The sequence below is a fragment of the Anomaloglossus baeobatrachus genome, chromosome 2, assembly GCF_048569485.1.
Source record: "Anomaloglossus baeobatrachus isolate aAnoBae1 chromosome 2, aAnoBae1.hap1, whole genome shotgun sequence".
Classification (NCBI taxonomy): domain Eukaryota; kingdom Metazoa; phylum Chordata; class Amphibia; order Anura; family Aromobatidae; genus Anomaloglossus; species Anomaloglossus baeobatrachus.
Genome location: NC_134354.1, coordinates 793345653 through 793368988, shown reverse-complemented (window position 1 = coordinate 793368988; position 23336 = coordinate 793345653). Strand labels below are relative to the sequence as shown.

The 23336-nt window shown below is 46.9% G+C and overlaps 1 protein-coding gene across 1 annotated transcript in view; it reads right to left on the bottom strand.

Moving 5' to 3' along the window:
• Positions 1-23019, bottom strand: part of LOC142290093 (uncharacterized) — a 115306-nt gene extending 92287 nt beyond the window's left edge. The window contains exons 1-2 of the mRNA XM_075334028.1: positions 22348-23019; positions 19090-19152 (exon numbers count right to left, since the gene is read on the bottom strand). Of these exons, the coding sequence (XP_075190143.1) occupies positions 19090-19152; positions 22348-23019 (735 nt within the window). The remainder of the gene's footprint in view (positions 1-19089; positions 19153-22347) is intronic.
• Positions 23020-23336: the final 317 nt, after the last annotated feature.

The following is a 23336-nucleotide window of genomic DNA, read 5'->3' as shown; positions in this document are numbered from 1 at the left end:
CTCATCCATGGAGGGGGTCACTCACATTGTGTGGGGGCTTCTCATCCATGGAGGGGGTCACTCACATTGTGTGGGGGCTTCTCATTCATGGAGGGGGTCACTCACAATGTGTGGAGGCTTCTCATCTATGGAGGGATCTCACTCACAATGTGTGGGGTCTTCTCATCCATGGAGGGGTCACTCACATTGTGTGGGGGCTTCTCATCCATGGAGGGGGTCACTCACATTGTGTGGGGGCTTCTCATCCTTGGAGATAGATTGCTCATAATTTTGCCTAAAAACATCTGCAGCAGCAAGCACAGTAATGGTGATAGCTTGGTGGCACTGTTCAGGGGGTGACATAATTGGACGTTTATGTCAGTGAAAAGTGATGAAGACTGGGGAGGAAACTCTCAGTGTATATAAAGCACTCACTCCAGTGACCAAGAAATGAAGACTGGAGAAGTTGTATTGGGCACAGACTTTACAAGCATAAAATACCACACAAAATCATAACAACTACGTCACACCAGCTCTAATGAATCCAGAGTACTAAGTAAGTCAAATAATATGCCGCATTAGATCAACAGAACAGTATATATATATACAGTATATATCTCCACATGTGCACAAAGCTGGGAAGCCATACATAGCCTATTTTGCCCTTGATGAAGCTATAGCGACACGTTGGGTCAGGTCACTGCTGCACTATACCACCAGCAATTATTACACAGTCTATTATATTACCGCTGTGCCGCTATATAGATGTTCCATGTCATTATATTGAATTGATTATTTCTTTATCTACAGCTGGAACCCTTAGTTTCCATCCGCTCACTATACATATTATTGTCAGGCTCTGCATCTCCCCTTTTAGTGTTTAGTGAAAAGTGATGAAACAAAAAACTAAAAAAAAACAAATACCAACATTTGAAATTTTTAACCCCTAAAAGTAGCATAAAGCTTTGGATAAATCCTGCTGAAGGTGCGGACGTCTCTTACCTCTCCTGCAGCCGCTCCTCACAGCTCCTTATTGTCTCCTTATTTCACTTTCTTTGCGGTGTAACTGACTTCACAATCTAGTCTTTTATTGCTCATTTGTCATTTTATTATACACTTTCTCACTGTATAGCTGGTATCAGCAAAGATAACATTATCTGCAAAAGTCATTAACACGCCTGTGTTTTAGAAAAAAATTAACACTAAGGTACAGGTATGACTTTAAAGAAGACAATTAAGTAATTTTTTTATAAAGGTTAATATGAATTACAAAATTTAAAGAAAAATATGATATTGTGTACACTTTTGTATATTCAACATACAAAGGTTAAGTACTTACGTCACCGAGAAGCTTTTGAACATCATCTGTGTCTGGAACTGCAGTCGGAGAAGCGCGACAACGATAGACAACTCCTAGAAATCCCAACACTAACCGGGCGTCCCACGGATACAGGTACACAACGAGCTTCCACCTTGCCATATTTCTCTGCTCTGCTCAAATATTACACAAGCCTTAAAGTTAATGTGTTCTACGTCTTATTGACCATTGTCCTCCAGTGGTTGGCCTATAGGTTTAGATAAATCAGAGACACAACTCAAACCTCAGACAATGGGGCAATAAACCCACACAATTCAAATCTCCCAAGAATAAACATCAGATATTTCACCTAAATAAATCACAAGGTTTGTGATACAATGAACATATTGTCTGTATATTTAAAGCAAATGCACAAAAACTCTCAACTGCAGATAATTGGGTCACACAATGAACACTTTGTCTGTCTGAAGCAACAATATATTATAGTTTAACCTAATGGATGAACTCAAAATAGCCATTTTTATATTTGCAATACATTCCACCCTTGGCTATTTAGAGCCATACATTAGTTATACAGAGTACCATACTCTATGAACTATTGTCTGTCTGTATATATATAAAGCAAACACACAAAAACCCTCAAGAATGAATCAACAGCAGATAATTGGGTCACACAATAAACACTTCATCTGTCTCAATCAACAATATGTTAAAGTTTACCATAATGTATGAACTCAAAATAGCCATTTTATATTTGCAATACATTCCACCCTTTGCTTTTTAAAGCCATACTTTAGTTACACAGAGTATCATGCTCTAAGGTCATGGTTTTAGTGAATGGTTGACATATGGAAAGTGTACACTGTATACAGCAACACAAAGCAAAAATATTGCTAATATATAACGCATGTATCCAAAATCAGGTAACCAAGAAAATAGCCAGTCCCACCATCTACCACCATCTTGTGTAATGTGATTTATCTACCATATCTATCTGTATTTGTGGTATTTATAACTGTAGCCACCAGACAAGACAATCGGCCTTCTGCTTTAGCTGCATATGCTGCTACAGTGGGTGTTCCTTCAATTATTAGAGATAATCCTAGTGTCTATTATTCCATTAACAATCATACAATACAGATTGCAGGTGAAGTTTTAGGTCACATGTAGTGATGAGCGAGTGTAATCGTTACTATTCGCTACTCGTACGGTTTTTGTGTATTGGCCTCGCTATATTCAGATGACCCGCCCAGATGTTTTGGCGCCTGATTTGCAGCCAATAAAGATGCTGGGCTTCTTAACCAATCATAGTAATGCTGCAGCCATCTTGGTTGTGGCATTACTGTGATTGGCTGGCGTCATAGGATCTATAAAAGCCCTTCCACCGATATTTTGCACACCTTGCACCCGGAGCCAGCGTTATCTCAGCGTAGGGATAGAACGGGAAGCTGCTAGAGAGAATGTAGGCCTCCTAATAACACAAAAAGCCCTTTTCTGGGCTGCCTGCAGTGTATAGGTCAGTGTAATATACAAACAGGAGGAAAAAGCGTTTATATGTGTTTAAACATTTCTATATTCTTAATGAAAGGAGGTGATACACACATTAAACAGAGAATATAAAACATACGAGGGACACTGATATCTGGAAAAGTGAATGGTACATAATAGCACAAAGACAGGTGTTCAATGGTGGTAAATAGTCACCGCATGTATCTCCAGCTGTACACATGGTATGTATAGTAGACACAGATTTAAGGGGTAAATGTCACCATGTAAGGGGGTGACAGGAGCCAAACACCCAACGCCTGGCCTGTGGTTATGATGGAAAGGTGGGTTGGGGTGGAGTTACTCAGCTCACCACAAGAGGGCACATGGTTTGATCCAGGAGGGGGAAGGGACAGTGGTAGAGAGATGGGGAAGGGCACAAATGAGAGGGAGAAGGAAGGAGACGAGGGTTAGAGAAGGAGTTAAGGGAGAAAGGGGCTGCAGAGTAACACGGAGTGGAGGCTAGTCGGATCCTGAAGCAGATGGTCGCCCTGTTGTTTGAGGACTGGCAAGAAGGAAGGTTGCTGAGGTTCCCCGGGAAGAGGGCAGTCAGCATGGCCAGAGCACACGTACCCGCAGGGAAAGGGACCGGTAATCCAGGAGGCCAATGGAATACTTTGACAGCCGGGGTGATGAAAGCAGTGAGGGAGTGGTTGTGTCCGGTGAAGAAAGCGTGTCCTGTGCTGGAAAATGGAGGAGTTTGAAAAAACAAATAAAGTGGAGGCATTGAACAAGAAACCTGAGTCTGTCTTTCTTTTACTGGGGCTGAAGCTGAACCTAGAGGTAAACCCTGCAGCACCCCTGGGAGCCGGCACCCTCCTACCATCCCTACAGACATTTCCCCTTTTTCATGGAGTGAGTCGGTTGGGGGTACCACGACTACAACCCCCAGCCTCGGCAGGGCCTCCGCCGGCTCCTTCAAGCATATATTTAGGGAATAGATTGTACAAAAAAATAGTATCTCAGAATAATTACTCCGTATAGACCCTTTTATAAAGTGCCTGGTGCAAAGAAGCAGCTAGTCAGTGGCAGGGAATATGTCTTCCCATAATTTCACATAGATACCGATTGAAAAGTGCCTAGTGCATATAGAAAGTATCCTGCATCGGTGCCTCAGAGCAGGCGAATTCCCCAAGGACCCGCCAACACGTGTTTCGCCAGGGAAATGGTAAATCCCACATACGGCTTCTTCAGGGAGGGGACATAGTAACTTCTCTCTCCGGACGCCGTTTTTTTAAATTCTTGCTAATGCTTGCTTCTGCATACGTCATCGCCCGAACTGTGTCTGCAGACGGCAATGGTATATAATGGCAAAAAGAAAGGCGTTCAATTGTCAGTGGTGGTAAAAAGTCACCGCATGTATCTCAAGCTGAAAACATGGTCATTGTTTGTACAATCTATTCCCTAATATTCCCTAATTATATGCTCACGTTACCCCTTAAATATGTGTCTATTATATATACCATATTAAGGTGTATGGGTTATAGGAGGAGGCATAAATAGGGCATTTATAGGAACAACCTTCGCAGAGCCGGGGCGCCCATTCAGCTGATGGTGTCCTCCGTCGGCCAGGCAGGAAGAGAGCCATAGAGAATATTGTAGGGAGATATATTCTTGGCGGCTTTACCCGTTCCCTCAGTCTAAATCTTATCTTGTATTGTTGTGTGTCATTATCTATGGGTGATTTTTAATATTACTAATAAAGTGTATCTCTTTATACTAATTGTTTTTTATAATTGAAGTAGAGAGGACGCCATTGACTATATTGAATTTGTTTTGCTTGGTTCAAACTTCTTTTCAGGCCCAGTGCAAAGTTCAGAAGGGGAGAAGCACCTGTCATGACCATGCTCTGTGGGCGTGCCATCCGGCAGAGTCGGTTTCTTGTCTTTGCTCCGTGGGCCTGTAACATGGCGTAGGGCAGGGTGGTAGTCGTGGGCGAGGAAATCGTCTGTCGCACCCCAGCATGCTACATGATAATGGAAGTCCTGGCTGGGTGTGTGGTGTTTCACTCCACAGGCTATATGCAATGGCAGGCCGCATGTTGCCGGTGGTTTTGGCTGGCCAGGACCAGATGGTACAGTTCATTGAGGGAGACCACAAGCTCATAAAAAACATCGTTTTACTGAACGTTAACTTGATAACAACAACGTACATAAGATGGCGGACACAAATCTTCTTGCACATTTCAATATCACAGAGGATCATTAGGCACACATTCACTTTAGTCGTTCCCACCTCCATAAGTCCTTTTCTTGCCTTCACTACCCAGCCTAGTACCACATCACAGTCCTTGGAAGTCATTCTCCTCCTCAAGCAGTGCCACATCTTTTCCCTCCTAGAGGGGTGTTACACCTCGTGGCTCTCCTGTTGCAAGGAATGAGGTGGTCCCCCATTCCTTGTCTGCCGCGAGCCCTCCTGCTCAGCAGCACCAAAGGTCTGGGAGACTGCGCAGTCTGCAGGAGTTGCAGCAGAAGGGTGACACCTGGTGGTTCTACCCTTGCAAGGAATGGAGTGGTCTCCCATCCCTTGTCTGCCACGAGCCCTCCTGCTCAGCATCACAGAGGGTCTGAGAGGTTGCGCAGTGTGCAAGGGATGGATGATCAGGGAAGCAGCAAGACTTCCCTTATCTCTGCACATTGTGAAACCAAGGATCCCGCCTTTATGACCCAGAGGCAGGAGGATGAGTATGTGCCTCATGTGACGTCTTCTGATTCGCTCACTGATAGCACACGGTCCGATAACGAGGCTGGTGGTGTGCTGAATCCTGACTGGCCGGGCCAAGACGTCACGAATCCTGATTGGGTCACGTCCATCTCGCGCCCGCCCTTGGGTGGAGCTACACCTCCTTAAAAGCTCCCCCTGCCATCATGGCGGCGCGCGACCGTCCTATGTTTGGATGTCTGGCAGTGTGCTGCCACGCCACTGCTCAGGCATTATTGTCTTTTGTGGGCTTTGCCCTTGCTGCTCAGGCAGCACCTGGTTTGCAGGCCGTGTTCCTGCCTTGCTGCTCCGGCAGTATCTCCTTCAACAGGCCGTGTTCCTGTCTTACTGCTCCGGCAGTATCTCCTTCAACAGGCCATGTTCCTGTCCCAGGTGAGCTCCTCGAGTCTCCACCGGACTCACCTGGCTATTGAAAGCACACGTGCGTGGGCACCTCTGTGCTACCCTCGTGCCATATCCTGTGACTCCCGCTGGCACACGTGCGTAGGCACCTCTGTGCGTCCCCGTGCAACAGGTACACCGATCGAGAAGCCCCGAGCCATACAACCCTCACGGGTTTGGTCGGACCGGTGTACATAGATCGTCTGTGACATTCCAGACGATCACTAGTAGCAACCCGCTCACTCTTTCCTGACCATAGCAGCGGTCCCTTACACCGCACAGTGGACCTTGACCGGCGGAAGCTGTCCATTTCCCATCTTGGCACGCTTCCCCGGGTCCCCCTCGTAACAGAGGGGCATCGCCAATATGGCTGGACCGAGCTATAAGCGACTGAAGACGTCTCAGGGACACTCGCTGAAGACACTCGCTTTGTTCCTTGTCCTGCTCTGTCTGCACCAGGACCCGTCTCTCTGTCACTTGTTCCTTCAGTCAGTGCGCTGACCCGGCTCCACTAGATCACTCTGTGTCACAGTAATCTTCTCTTTCCCAGTTGTTCCCCCTTTTCCTTTGTCACACTATTCAATGTAATGGTCTCCCTCTCTTCATGACACCCACATCATGCGGCTCTGCTACTCCCTCTCTTCATGACACCCACATCATGCGGCTCTGCTACTCCCTCTCTTCATGACAACCACATCATGCGGCTCTGCTACTCCCTCTCTTCAGGACACCACGTCATGCGGCTCTGCTACTCCCTCTCTTCAGGACACCACGTCATGCGGCTCTGCTACTCCCTCTCTTCAGGACACCCACATCATGCGGCTCTGCTACTCCCTCTCTTCATGACACCCACGTCATGCGGCTCTGCTACTCCCTCTCTTCATGACACCCACGTCATGCGGCTCTGCTACTCCCTCTCTTCATGACACCCACGTCATGCGGCTCTGCTACTCCCTCTCTTCATGACACCCACGTCATGCGGCTCTGCTACTCCCTCTCTTCAGGACACCACGTCATGCGGCTCTGCTACTCCCTCTCTTCAGGACACCCATATCATGCGGCTCTGCTACTCCCTCTCTTCAGGACACCCATATCATGCGGCTCTGCTACTCCCTCTCTTCAGGACACCCATATCATGCGGCTCTGCTACTCCCTCTCTTCAGGACACCCATATCATGCGGCTCTGCTACTCCCTCTCTTCAGGACACCCATATCATGCGGCTCTGCTACTCCCTCTCTTCAGGACACCCATATCATGCGGCTCTGCTGCTCCTCACACTGAGGCTCTGCTCCTGTCACAGGCTGGGCCCTAACTGACGTTTCCACAGCAACCGATCCTCTCCCTCAGCAGTAGCTCTTTCCCTATTGGATAATCCTAGAATCCCAGCTGTTACCGGGCAGATTTCACTTTTCAGCTGCACCCATAACACTAATAACACCTTATTAAGCATTATACATTATATACTACATAACATTACACCTTATACCTATACACATACTGTACATTCCATCATCAGCACTGCTACACCTCTACATAGCAACATTCTCTACTCTGCTACATCTTATACATTACAATATCTTACACTACACTTTATATCTTATCACATGTATATATTTAAGCAGGGGCGTAACTAGGGGGGGCTGGGGGGGCACGTGCCCCGGGCGCAGTGTCAGGGGGGGCGCTGTCGGGACCCACGTGCACCTTTCAGCAAGGACGGTGATGTATGCTGCAGCCGAGTTCTGGGGCCGCAGGCAGCGCTCATGCCGACAGCTGCAGACTCTTAGATCCACACCTGAAGGCAGCATTCACCGCTGTGTAGGGGTTAAGTTTGTCTGTGGGCGGAGCTAGCACGCACCGTGCCGTCCCACAGATGAAGGTAGATGATAGAATGTATGGGCTCCATCCAGGTATGACTTAATTTGTCATGAAGCTGGTCACTCCCATTACCTGGAAAGAGCCCATACATTCTAGGCTCAACGCACAGAGGAAGAAATGTATGTCCACCGAGCTGTATGTCCTGTCACCCACAGTGTTGTATACCCTGGAGAACTACCTATAATATCCCCCCACCGCAGTGCTATATACCCCCAGAACTGTCTATAACCCCCCCAGTGATGTATACCCCACAGAACTGCCTATAATACCCCCCCACCGCAGTGCTATATACCCCCAGAACTGTCTATAACCCCCCAGTGCTGTATACCCTGCAGAACTGCCTATAATATCCCCCACCTAAGTGCTATATACCCCCAGAACTGTTTATAACCCCCCAATGCTGTATACCCCGCAGAACTGTCTATCCCCCTCACCACAGTCCTGTATACCCCCAGAACTGTCTATAGCCCCCCCAGTGCTATATATCCTGCAGAACTGTCTATTCCCCCACCTCAATGCTATATACCCCCAGAATTGTCTATCCCCCAACCCCAGTGCTGTATACCCACATAACTGTCTGTCCCCTGACCCTAGTGTTGTATACCCAAGAACTGTCTGTCCCCTGACCCCAATGCTGTATATCACTCCACAACTGTCTGTCCCCTGTCCCCAGTGCTGAATAGCACCCCAGAACTGTCTATCCCCCCAACGCCAGTGCTGTATACCCCTAGAACTGTCTGTCTCCTGACCCCAGTGCTGTATACCCCCCAGAACTGTCTGTCCCATGACCCCAGTGCTGAATAGCACCCCAGAATTGTCTGTTCCCCCCCCCATCCCAGTGCTGTATACCCCAGAGCTGTTTTTCCCCCACTACAGTGCTGTATACCCTCAGAGCTGTTTGTCCATCACGCCAGTGCTGTATACCTCCCAGAGCTCTTTGTCTCCCACTCCAGTGCAGTATGTCGCCCACTCCAGTGCAGTATACCAACCAAGAGCTGTATACCCCCAGAGCTGTATACCCCCAGAGCTGTATCTCTCTCCAACCCAGTGCTGTATACCCCCAGAGTTGTTTGTCCCCCCACTCCAGTGCTGTATACCCCCCCAGAGCTATATACCTTCTCAGATCTGAATGCTCCCCTCTAGAACTGTATGTCCCCTCTCGAGCGGTATGTCCCCCCCCCATTGCTGTATGTCCCCAGCCTCCCCTGTGATGTGTATACAGCAGTGTCAGTGTGCTCTGTGTGTGTGGCTATGTCTTTTAGTCATGGCCACCAATCAGCGCGGCACAGCAACATGCCAGGTGGAGCTGGATGGAGACAAGCGGGGGAGGTGAGTGAGGCTGCTGCCGGCTTCCCCATATTAATATCTGCAATGTGTATGTGTATGTCAGTGTATATGACTGTGTATAGATTTATCTCTGTTTATATGTATTTTTGTGAATTTGTCTTTAAATATGTATATGTATGTATGCTTGTATGTGTACATATTTGTGTATGTGCGTGTCTGTGTGAGGATGGGGCCCATTGAGACTCACCCAGGGCCCACAAAAACCTGGAGCTAGCCCTGCCTGCAGCTGCATTTTGCCGCCCCCGTAGTGGGAGCCGGTTATTCTGCGTCCGACTGTCAAGGAAAGGGGAAAGCATGAGAGGATAGTGTGAAGCCATAGCAAGAAGGGGGAGTGTGATGAGGGGCACAGTATAAGGCTAGCGCCACACATCCGTGCTGCCGGCACGTGTTTGTCATTTTTTACACGTACCGGCGGCACGGAGACACGTTAACCAATGCTACCCTATTGTAGCAGGCACACACACGTAAAACCACACAGAACGTGTGTCCGTGTGCGTTTGTACGTGTGTGCGTTTTTCAAAGCGCTGACATGTCAGTGTTTTCTCCGGCAGCACGGGTGTCACACGGCCCGCACCCGTACCAAACGGGTGTAGTGTGGATGCGGTCCCATGTGACACGCGCCGAAGAAAACACACATGTCAGTGAAAAAAACAAAAAACATTAACTCACCTTCTCCAGCCCTCCTGCCTCTGCCGCTGCTGCCTCTTGCCGACCGCCGCTCATTATTCTCATTGAATATTCACTTCACTGCCTGGCAGCAGCAGCAGCGGGGAGACGGGAGGGCTGGAGACCGAGGATCAGCACCACGGACAGCAGCACGGACATCAGGAAGGACCAGGTGAGTATGATAATTACCGGTTCTACGTGTGCTATCGCGGATAGCACACGTAGAACACACGTGTCACGCACGTACCAGAGACACGTACTTACCTGCACGCAACACGCAGGGAAAATACGTGTCTCTCGGCACGTGCGTGATTTTCACGTGAGTGTGGCAGAAGCCTAAGACTGGGCAGTATAAGGGGCCATAGTGTAGAGGACAGTGTGACTAATTCTCATCATTAGGCCTCAGTCCCACTTGCTGATTGCTTCCCATGCAAGATCATCAGATGCGATATGCTAATGACTCCCGACTCAGGCGCTGCTGTGAGCGTGAGCCGAGTGTCATGCGACTGTGATCCGATCTTGCGATCAGATCACAGCTGCGGACAAGACGAAGGGAGGGAGTAATTTCCCCCCTCTCCACAGCCTCTCTGCGTACATTGTACTGCACTCTGATTACATCAAAGTGCAGTGCGATATTCACACGCTCCCATAGACTTGTATGGGTGTGTGAGCTAATAATAATAAATAATAATAATAATCTTTATTTCTATAGCGCCAACATATTCCGCAGCGCTTTACAATTCAGGAGGAACATATACATATCATATACATAAACATATACAAACAAGTAACAATTATAGAGGATACAATAATTAAAAGGAAAAATGGCAACCCTGCTCGTGAGAGCTTACAATCTACAATGAGATGGGGGGGAGGGGCAAGGTACAAGTGTTTATTTAAAATGACAATCCAGCCAGCTCAGGGGGATAGATGATGGCTTCCTGGACCAGTTGGCCAGAGCCTTGAGATGCATTTGGGTGCCATGGAGTTTGACGTGGGGTTATGTTCTGAGAAGTTGTAGAGGGATTAGGTGAAATTAGTTTGGCTAGGGAGTGTGATAGGCCGCCCTAAAAAGATGCGTTTTTAGGGAGCGTCTGAAGCTGAGTAAGTTGTGATTTGTCCTAACTTCTAGGGGTAGAGCGTTCCAGAGGGTTGGTGCAGCTCGGAAGAAGTCTTGGATTCGGGAGTGGGAGGTTCGAATTAGTGTGGATGTTAGTCGAAAGTCATTTGCAGAGCGTAGAGAACGGGTGGGATGATAGACAGAGAGGAGGGTGGAGATGTAGGGGGGTGCTGCACTGTGGAGAGCTTTGTGGGTGAGAACAAGCAGTTTGAATTGGATCCTGTGATATATGGGCAGCCAGTGCAATGACTGGCACAGAGCAGAGGCATCCGAGTAGCGGTTAGCCAGATAGGTGACCCTGGCTGCTGCATTAAGGATGGACTGTAGAGGGGAGAGTCTAGTTAGGGGGAGACCGATTAATAGAGAGTTACAGTAGTCAAGGCGAGAGTGGATCAGGGCCACGGTGAGGGTTTTTGTCGTTTCCATTGTGAGAAAGGGGCGGATTCTAGCGATGTTCTTGAGGTGCAAGCGGCAGGTGCGGGCAAGAGATTGTATGTGGGAGGTGAAGGAGAGATCAGTGTCAAGTATAACCCCCAGGCAGCGGGCTTGCGGCCTAGGACTTATCGTTGTGCCACACACAGAGAGGGAGATGTCAGGTTTAGGAAGGTTGGGAGACGGAGGGAAAAGAAGAAGTTCAGTTTTGGAAAGGTTAAGTTTCAGATAGAGAGCAGACATGACATTGCAAACTGCAGTCAGGCAGTCACTTGTGTTCTGTAGTACAGCTGTGTGTCATCAGCATAAAGATGGTACTGAAAGCCAAATCTGCTGATGGTCTGTCCAATTGGGGCAGTGTAGAGGGAGAACAGAAGAGGGCCAAGGACTGAACCTTGAGGGACCCCAACAGTGAGAGGGAGAGGAGAAGATGTGGAGCCAGCAAATGATACGCTGAATGAGCGGCCAGAAAGATAGGAAGAGAACCAGGAAAGAACAGTGTCCTTTAGGCCGATAGAATGGAGCATAGAGAGGAGATGGTGGTCAACAGTGTCGAAGGCAGCAGAGAGGTCAAGAAGAATAAGCAGAGAGTGGTCACCGTTACGTTTTGCTGTCAATAGGTCATTGGTCACTTTGACAAGGGCAGTTTCTGTTGAGTGTAAAGGGCGGAAGCCAGACTGTAAAGGATCTAGAAGAGAGTGAGTGGACAGGTAGCGGGTGAGACGAGAGTAGACCAGGCGCTCCAAGAGTTTAGAGATGAAGGAGAGATTGGAGACTGGTCTGTAGTTGCTTGTGCAGGACGGATCAAGGGAAGGTTTTTTTAATAATGGAGTAATAATAGAGTGTTTAAGGGAGGAAGGGAAGATACCAGAAGAGAGAGAGAGATTGAAGATTTTAGTTAGGTGAGTGGTGACAACCGGAGAGAGTGTCTGGAGTAGAGGTGAGGGGAAGGGGTCAGTAGGGCAAGTGGTAGGACGAGAAGAAGAGAGGAGCCTGGAGACTTCCTCCTCTGTGACTGGGTCAAATGTGGAAAGTGAGCTGGATGAGATGTGGCGAGGGATGGGATTCACAAAGCTTGGTGACTGGGAGCTGATCTCTTGGCGGATGCTTTCTATTTTCTCTGTGAAGTACGAGGCCAGGTCATCAGCATGAAGGTCTGTGATAGGGGTCTGTGCTTTGGGACTGAGGAGGGAGTGAAAGGTGTTAAAGAGCTTTTTTGGATTGTTGGCTAGTGAGGAGATAAGGGTGGTGAAGTAGGTCTGTTTGGCGAGGTGAAGGGAAGAGTTGTAGGTCCTTAACATGAACTTGTAGTGGATGAAGTTTTCTGGTGTGCGGGATTTCCTCCATAGGCGCTCGGCACTCCTAGAGCATCGCTGGAGAAATCGAGTTTGGGATGTGAGCCAAGGTTGTTTTACTCGGTGTTTGGAGGTTCTGAGGGTGAGGGGTGCTACTTGGTCCAGGGTGCTTCTGAGTGTGTCATTGTAGTGCTTTACAGCCAGATTAGGACAGGAAAGTGAGGAGATAGGGGATAGTGATAAGTGTAGAGAGTCTGTAAGTGTCTGAGAATCGATGGCCTGTAGGTTTCTGAATGTGTGATAGGTGGGAGTGTGCTGGGGCGGACGAGGGTTTGTGAGCTTGAAGGAGAGGATGTTGTGGTCAGAGAGGGGAAGAGGTGAGTTGTCAAAGTGAGAGATTGAGCAGAGGCGGAAAAAGACGAGGTCAAGGGTGTTACCATCTTCATATGTCTCAGAGGATGAGAGCTGTGAGAGGCCAAGGGAGGTGGTGAGAGATAGAAGCTGGGATGCAGATGGGGAGGAGGGGCTGTTTATGGGGATGTTGAAGTCTCCTAGGATGAGGGTTGGCAATTCAGAGGGCATGAAGTGTGGCAGCCAGGCTGAAAAGTGGTCAAGGAACTGGGTGGTAGAGCCTGGGGGACGGTATAGGACAGCTACTCTGAGGGGAAGGGATGGAAGAGCCTGATGGTGTGAACCTCAAAGGATGGGAATGAGAGTGATGGAGCTGGGGGGATGACCTGGAAAGTGCACTGTGGAGACAGGAGTAAGCAGACTCCACCACCATGTCTGTTTCCAGGTCTTGGTGAATGGGTAAAGTGTAAACCACCGTGAGAAATGGCAGCAGGGGAAGCAGTGTCAGAATCCTGAATCCAGGTTTCAGTTAGGCCTAGTAAGTTCAGAGAGTTATTGAGAAAGAGGTTGTGGATGTAAGGAAGCTTGTTACATACAGACCGTGGATTCCAGAGAGCACAAATAAGAGGGAAGTGAGGGTGTACAAGGAATGTTAATAAAATTATCAGGGTTTCTATGGGAGGTGGGGGAGGGGGTAAAGTTAGCATGGGGTGGACCGGGATTAGGAGAGATATCACCTGATAGAAGTAGGAGTAGAAGGAGAAGGGTCAGATGGTTTTTGGACGTGTGACATGTCTTTTTGTGTGATACCCTGGAGCATGAAGGATTGAGGTTAATCAGGTGGGTGAAAAGGGCCTGGGAACTGTACATAGGAGAGGAGAGGAGAGAGGGACTAATGTGGATGAGTGGTGATGGAGGGGGGACAGGGCGGTGAAAGTGGACAGTAAAGGCACATAGGATGATAGAGAGAGAAATAATAGTCATGGTGGAAACAGAGTGTCAAGGATTAGTTTACCTGCCTCCTGCCCTGACTAACTGCCATTACACTTCAGCAAGCAGAGATATATACCAGGAGAGTGAATTCAGCAGTAGAGGGGAGCAGACATTACACTTCAGCAAGCAGAGATATATACCAGGAGAGTGAATTCAGCAGTAGAGGGGAGCAGACATTACACTTCAGCAAGCAGAGATATATACCAGGAGAGTGAATTCAGCAGTAGAGGGGAGCAGACATTACACTTCAGCAAGCAGAGATATATACCAGGAGAGTGAATTCAGCAGTAGAGGGGAGCAGACATTACACTTCAGCAAGCAGAGATATATACCTGTGTGAAGAGAGAGAGAAGATGCATGTTAGTCCAATGCCATTGAAGTAACTGCCCAGCACTTGGCAACGTTGGCACTTAGCAAAAGATGGCACGCATGCAGGCACCCCGCATGAGCTAAGAATCTCTGATACTTGCAGCATGCTGCAATTCTTTTCTCATGCCAATATATCATGAAAAATCAATTGCAGATGGACACTCGATATTTTATCAGATTGCACTCGTCCGTGCAAAACACAAGTGGAACTGCGACCTTACTGTAGTTCCTGTATAGTCCGCAGTCTGATGATGACTGTTAACTCCCAAGAATCTACTTACCATTGTTAAAAGGAATCTGTCACCAGGTTTTTGTGCCCCCATCTGAGAGCAGCATAATGTAAAGACAGAGACCCTGATTCCAGCGATGTGTCACTTACTAGGTTGTTTGCTGTCATTTTGATAAAATCCATGTTTTCTCTGCTGCAGATCTAGCAGTTATACAGGGCTGATGAATATGCTGGTCTACCTGGCAGCATGCCAATTAGTCCTGTAGTGATAATCTACTGCTGATTAAACAGTGATTTTTATCAAAACTACACTAAGCAGCCCAGTAAAGCTCGCTTTACACACTACAATATATCTTACGATGTGTCGGCGGGGTCACGTCGTAAGTGACGCACATCCGGCATCGTTAGTGTTGGTGTAGCATGTGACAGGTACGTGTGATTGCGATTGAATGTTAAAACGTTCATCGCATGCACGTCTTTCAATTCCTAAATATTGCACGTCGGGTTGTTCAGTGTTCCCGAGGCAGCGCACATCGCAGTGTGTGACACCCCGGGAACATTGAACGACAGCTTACCTGCGTCCCTCGGCTCCCGCCGGCAATGCGGAAGGAAAGATGTGAGCGGGATGTTTACCTCCCGCTCATCTCCGCCCCTCCGCTTCTATTGGCCGGCTGCCGCGTGACGTCGCTGTGACGCCGAACGTCGCTGACACTCCAGGAAGTGGATGTTCGCCGCCCACATGAAGGTCGTATGGAAGGTAAGTACGTGTGACGGCTTTTAATCGATTGTGCGACACGGTCAACAAATTGAACATGCCGCACATACGATGGGGGCGGTTACGATCGCATACGATATCGTATGTGTAATCGTAAGGTGTAAAGCAGGCTTAAGTGACACACTGCTAGAATCAGGATCTCTACCCCTACATTGTGCTGCTCTCAGATAAGATGTTAATATCCTAGTGACAGATTGCCTTTAAGGATGTATTGGAAGTTGTAGATTTTTGCAATAGAAATGTCTATGTGTCTGACCTGACATTACAATTGATGTACCATGCTTGTGGTTCTGATGATGTATTTCTCTACTGAAGAAGGTTTTGATGCTGTTTCTGAACTGGTGGGGTTATATTGATGTATTTCTGTACTGCTGGTGGTTGTGATGAATTTCTGTACTGCTGGTGGTTGTGATGCTGTGTTTCTGTATTGATGGGGGTTCTAATTATGTATTTCTGTACCTCTGGTGGTTCTGGTGCTGTTACTAGTTCTGATCCTGTACACAAGTAGCAATACATAAATTGTGAGATTGGACCACCCCTTTACTTAGAATTCGGCTACACTGCCTAATTTTATAAGTAGTGTCTTGTCCAGGTTTGAGATGAACGTTTCTAATCTCTCTAGGTGACTGCAGGCTTCTGAATTCTCACAGCGCTTGCACATTTTTAGTATTCTCCGGTGCCAGTGGCGGGAGTGGATGGTTATGTGAGCACAAGTATGAGATTCTTATATTTCTGGCCACATTATGATTTCACGTGTCCGGCCTTACTCAATTCATTTTTATTGGCACGTGACCATATGTATGTAAATCGCATACTTGCAGTTTCGTGACCTCTCACCGCCGGCACCAGAGAATCCTGACAGTGTGCAGTGTGAGAATTCAGCAGTCTGCAGTCACAGAGTGACACAGAGTGACTGCAGATTTTTATATCAAACCCGGAGAAGCCCTTTACTTAAAAAAAATTAAATAATTTAACCCAATCCTAGCAGCATGTAATATACTCCCTGTCAGGATTCAGCTCTGCTTCTAGTAGTCATCATATGGCCCCTCCACTCATATGTTAATTTCATACCTACATGTGACAATTAGCTTTTCTTCCTACGTTTCTCTTTGAACATCGAGTGACTTATTAAGAGCAGCTCGTCATCACGTGACTGTAAGTGTGCAAATCACATATGAATAATTGGTCACATGGGGGGGCGCCAAACTGAATTCTTGCCCCGGGTGCTGGAAAGCCTAGATCCACCTCTGATTTAAGAACACATTTGGTGTCTTCAGGGGTAGGAACTCGTCCACCAGCTTACAGGCCCGCCATCCTGCAGAGCCGGTTTCTTGTCTTTACTCTGCGGGCCCGCCATCCTGCAGAGCCGGTTTCTTGTCTTTGCTCTGCGGGCCCGCCATCCTGCAGAGCCGGTTTCTTGTCTTTGCTCTGCGGGCCGGATTCCTGCAGAGCCGGTTTCTTGTCTTTGCTCTGCGGGCCGGATTCCTGCAGAGCTGGCTTACCCTTTTTTCGCCCCCGGGTTTTCGGCCTTTACTTGGACTCTGGTGGGGGGGTCTTCCGGACCTCCATTTGGACTCCCCACCGCTTTATTATGGAGCCAATCTTGCTGCAGTGCCGTCATTGATATTTCCGGTTTTGGCAAGTACTTGGCTCTGGTCTGCTCGTGTCTTCCCTGATCCTGTCTCCATCTCTCCTGACTTCCTCCCTCTGCCCGTGTCTGCATTCCTTGACCTCTCCATGACCCCCTCCGTCTCATCCCCTGATTTCGTCTAGCTCGCCCCGGTTTTCTGTCCTCCTCCCTCTGTGTACCTTCCTCACCTTCTCCACTCCTTCCCATTCCTGTGGACTAATCTCATCCCTACTTACTGACTGACTCCCTCTGTGTACCAACTTCAGCTTGAGCTCTGACTGTCTCGGTTTTCCCTATTGTCCTGATGTTAGCTCTCTGTGCATCGACCTTGGCCTGTTTGTCTCCTCTCCCCGAGGTTCTGCGCCACCTAGTGTTTCTTCAAACAGTTCCTGTCTGTTTGTGCTTTGGCGACACCTGGTGGTTTAGCCTCTAACTGCGCTGAAATGCAGATTTTTCTGGAATGGTCGTCATATTGGCAGAGCCCCTGATTTTAGAAGCTGCACCCCTCAGTGAATTCATCTACTGATGCAGTGTGGATATTGGCTCCAAACGTGTGTCCATTAATTTTATACCATTCTGTTGTGAAGAGCTAATAATTAAAGTTTTATCACTGAAATACTGTTATAGCCCCAAATTTTTTCTTTTCACAAGGGGAAGTGGCTAAAAAAGCCCCCATAATGTGTTACACAATTTCTCCTGGATGTAGCAATACCCCACATGGGACTGTACAGGACTGTTTGACCGCACCGCAGGGCTCGGGAGGGAAGGAGCGCTATTTGACTTTTGTGGCTCAGATTTTTCTTAAATAGTTTGCGGCCTCCATTTTCAGAGCCTCTCATGTGCCTAAACAATAGAAACTTCCCTCACGTGACCCCATTTTAGAATTTACACCCCTCTGGGAATTCATCTATGGGTGTAGTCACAATTTTTACACTATGGGCATTTTCCAGATACAAACACTCAGTGGATGTTGCAGAGTGAAAATGTCAAATCTGCCATTGTAGTGCCCAGTACATTATAGTGCCCATATATTGTAGTGCCCATACATTGTGCCCAGCTTGTGCTGCTGGAGCCACACACCCATAAATTAAGTGGGCTCTTCTCTCTACAACAATGCCAAACATGTGGATGCTAATTGCACTTCAGGCAAAATGTGGGGCTCAGACGTCAGAGTGGGATTTGCATTTGGGAGCGCAGATTTTGCTGGATTTATTTTGGTGGGAGCCATAGCACTTTTCCACAGCCTTTGTGCTAGCGGCACCTATATTTCTCTTAACAGATGACAAACCTAAGTGGGGAATTGTTTTTAGGGGGTTGAGTTGCAGCTTTTATTGGTGGTATTTTGGGTACAGAACATTTTGGACCGGTTCACATGTATCCAGTGTTCTACATTGAGCCCTTACATCAGGGCTTTCATCTGAGTATCTTATGATGCACAATACAAAATTATATTGTGTTACTGGGTTAGCCAGAAAACCGATGTAAATAGTTTTATGAGCAAAAGAGACATTTATGCCCAAAAATGTTTTTTGTTTGTGAATCAATACCTAAGGTGTGTGTGTGGGGGGGGGGAGGGGGGACATAAATTCATTGAACAACTCAGGTAGCTAACAACTTTTATCTTGCATTTCTCTGCAGGACGTTTTGCTGATCTAACAATGGCCTCTACATCTCGCAGAAGACAGTGCTCAAATGATCCAAATATTTTTTGTTACATCTGTGGAAACTTTACTGTGAAGACTCAGAGGCGCAACATTACTGACTTTGTTAAGAGGGTGTATTTTGCGTACTTCAAAGTAAAACTTGGAGACCAAGACAAGCACTAGGCTCCTCACAAAGTGTGCAGAACCTGTACTGAGAGCTTGAGATCATGGTCTCAAGGAAAGAATGCTAAACTTGAGTTTGGAGTTCCTATGGTTTGGTGAGAACCAAGCAATCATTTTGAAGACTGCTATTTCTGCCTTGTCGATGTAAAAGGTTTCAGAAAAACATATATTGCAATATTTGCAATACCAGAGTATCCCTTCAGCTATTTGACCAGTTGCTCATAGTGAAGACATACCTGTTCCAAAATATGCTGCGCTTCCAGAAAAGATTGACACCGATCTTTCCTCACATTGTTATACTAATGAAGAAGACATTTCAAAGAAAGGAGAACACGAGCAAATATGCTGAAAAAAGTTCATAGATTTTATTAAATAGAATTTTAAAGTGCAAGTGCAAAAATTCACAATGATGATACAAAGATTAAAAGGAGGAGGGGATAGGAACAGATGGTAAAGGGCAGAACAATGGCCTGGTATGGACAGCAGGAAGATAATATTCACAAGCAGTAAAGCCAGAATCACTGGCACGTAAGCATCAGGATGAATGAATACAATATTCAGAAAACGAAATGGCCCAAAACTCACTGGTAGTTGATAATCACAATGTAAAGATAATAGTATAAATGGTAGTATATATAGGCAAATTTGCCCAAATCACTGGTAAAGCACCATAACATTGGAAAAAGAGTATTTTGTCTCTGATGGGAATATGTATCTCTAAAATACCGGCATGTAAGCAGGGAGGAGAATTTAAATAGACCAAATAGGTGTAAATGTGATACCCGTGAGAGGGAAAAAGACTTAACCCCAAATCCGCATTGGCCAGGTGCAGATAATGAGGAAAAGAAGATTTCACCTGAAACACGGTACCAGTCATAGGTCTATATGGTTTATAATATAATGTAGCCAAAATCACTGGCAAATAAGCATCAGGGGTATACCCTTATTGTAGATTGAGTGAATCCCCAGCAGAGACAAAGAACTCAAGTCACTGGCCAGTAAGCAAGGGGGTAGGTATAAAAAGCAGCACAGAAACAAAACCTGTATAATAAACAATGTCTGCAATAGTATGATATTAGACAATTTATGGAAGTATAAGTACATGCAACCCCATCAAAAACGGGGGATTGTATCATAATATATTAATATCTATCAGAAATACTATGGCAGAGAGGCAAAGTATTTAACCAAAAACAGGTATAATCAGGAAAACTTAAGCCCAAATCAGTTTATCCCATGGAGAATGTAGGGGAGGCTAAAGAATCCATACAGGCATTTTCTGGAGAGTGAATCAAAAAAGCATTCAAACAATCCTCAATGAGGTGGTGACTATGGAGAACATTATACCTGGGTCCTGAGTCCGGTGGTGCAAAGAGGCCCGACGTACGTTTCGCGGCTTTAAGAAACAGTCGCTTGCCGCTTCATCATGGGGGAGAGTGAAGGAGAGTGCACATGTCCGGTCTGTGCGGCTCCTAAATACCACCGCGGAAATTGAACCGCGAATCAAAGTTCCGGAGTCAGGGAGGCGCATGCGCGGGACGGCCAGGAAAACGCCCCCCGTCTCGCACACCCGGCAGTCAAGGAGTCAGGCGCATGCGCGGGAGCCCGAGCAAAATTTGCCCAGACCCCCGCGCACGCGCGGACTCCGTCAAGACACCGGGGCACGGCCGGGAGGCGCAGGGCCGTCACGCGCATGCACACAAGACTCCGAAGACAGTGATTGGACAAGAAGAGGCCGTGGAAACACAGGGGGAGACGGCAAAGTATACAAGTATACAGAAAAAGGCAAGATAATCATATAAGATAACATTAAGCCTAAAAAAGGACATATACCGCTACAATTTGTTATAAGCTTAGGCTCAAAAATGAAAAGAACATTCCTCAGACAAAAGCACAAAACATGATATCGCCATAATAATAAATAGTAATAGTCTTTGCCAGAAAAATCCAAAGATGACGAATTGATGTGATGACGTCCATATTTGTTAGTAGATTTCAAAATATATCAGGTCCAGATCACTTCAGTAGGAGTCATGAGAGGACATGTGACAAAAATAAAGTGAAAAACTAAAAACAAGAAGAATAGAAAAATAATTAAAAACAGAAGATTAAAAACCACAAACACCAGGCACTGATGAACTGGAAAAACAGAGACATTATTATAAAAATGAAGCAAAACTCAAGGTTTCATTCAGACCCTTTGGAGCAACCGAGTCCAAAGCCACAATCCATTTTGTTTCCCTTTGGGAAAGCATCTTTTTAATATTGCCACCCCTTATGCCACAATGAACTACGTCAATCCCCCGAATTTTCAGGGATCTCGGGTCACAATCATGAAATTTTTTAAAATGGCGGGGTAGGGTTTTAAGCAAAGAAAAATCGTTCACTGTCCTGGCCGCGCCAATGTCCCGCACATGCTCTCTCACACGTACCCGTAACTCCCTAGATGTAAGACCAATATAAATAAGAGGACAACTGCAGGTGGCATAATAGATAACATTAGTTGTACTACAAGAAATCCGGTGTCTAATCGAATAAGACCGTTGGGAGTCGGAACTGGTGAAAGAGCATGAGCGGACGACATTGGCGCAGGCAAGACAGTGCCCGCAGGGTATGCATCCCAAAGTGGGACCCCTAGAACCAAAAGGGTTAGGGCTTTTTGCAATGTAGTGGCTATGGACCAAACAGTCACTCAGGTTGCGGGCCCTACGGGCCGTGACCAGAGGAGCAGGAGAGAGAGACCGAGAGAGGATTGGGTCCGTTTGGAGAACGGACCAATGTTGTGCTAGGATATCCCGCATCCTTTGCCATTCTGAATTGTAAGTTGAGATAAAACGAGGATTTGGATCAACAGAAGGACGTTTAGATGGCTGACTGATCAGTGAAATCCTGGGAGTATGTTTCGCCCTAAGGTAACCCTTTTTGATGCACCGACGACTATATCCCCTCTCCTCAAAACGTGTTTTAAGATCATTAGCCTGTGTTTCGAATTTGGCGTCCGATGAGCAGATACGCTTCATCCGGAGGAATTGCCCGGTCGGGATAGCTCTAATCGTAGATCCCGTATGTCCCGAGGAGGCGTGAAGGAGTGCATTAACTGATGTAGATTTCCGAAAAACATCAGTTTGAACACGTTGGTTGCCATCAACTTCCAGAACAATATCCAGAAAATCTATACGACTAGAGCTATATTTATAGGTAAGTCTGATGTTATATATGTTAGAGTTTAAACACTGAATGAACGAGTCGAGCTGCTCCACCGTACCCTGCCAAAACATCAGAATGTCATCAATATATCTAATCCAGCACTGCGCCTGGGCAGCGGCCCGCACGCCATCGTCGCCAAAGACCTGCCTCTCCCAGAACCCCAGGAACAGGTTGGCATACGAAGGCGCACAGGCCGCGCCCATCGCAGTGCCGCGCTTCTGAAGATAGAAGGAGTTCTTAAAAGTAAAATAGTTATGTGACAGGGCAAAGTTCAGCAGCTCGACTACAAGTTCATTCAGGTCAGGATCCCGACCGGACATCCCCAGAAAAAAGCGAGCCGCCCGGACGCCATCTTCGTGTCGTATACAGGTATATAAAGATTCCACGTCCATGGTAACAAAAAGTAAATCAGACTCCATTGAAATGCCGTCAACCCTCATGAGCACGTCCGTCGTGTCTTTTACATAAGACGGCAGTGATTCCACCGATGGTCTCAAGTAAAAGTCAATGAACCTGCACACTGGTTCACAAAAGCCGTCAATGCCAGACACGATCGGGCGGCCAGGAGGGTTAACGGCATCCTTGTGGATCTTAGGGAGGAGATATAGCGTCGGCGACCTAGGGAACCTGACCATCAGACCATCAAACATTTTCTTTGATATAATCCCCAAATCATGGGCTTTAGAGAGGATTTGTTGAAGTTTGAGGGAGAAGGAAGTGGTGGGGTCAAAGTCCAATTTTTGGTATGTCTCCTTATCTCTAAGTTGTTCAAAAACTTCTCTCTCATATTGTACCGTGGGCCAGATCACAATGTTGCCCCCCTTGTCAGCTGCTTTAAAGACGACATCATCAAGTGACTGGAGTTCAGCAAGAGCATCTCTCTGTTTCTTTGTGAGATTATCATAATATCGCCGAGTTTTTACATTGTGATTATCAACTGCCAGTGAGTTTTGGGCCATTTCGTTTTCTGAATATTGTATTCATTCATCCTGATGCTTACGTGCCAGTGATTCTGGCTTTACTGCTTGTGAATATTATCTTCCTGCTGTCCATACCAGGCCATTGTTCTGCCCTTTACCATCTGTTCCTATCCCCTCCTCCTTTTAATCTTTGTATCATCATTGTGAATTTTTGCACTTGCACTTTAAAATTCTATTTAATAAAATCTATGAACTTTTTTCAGCATATTTGCTCGTGTTCTCCTTTCTTTGAAATGCTCTTTGAGCTGCTGTGAACCTGGGGTGGCTCCTCCACCTGGTTCATATTTGTTTCTATG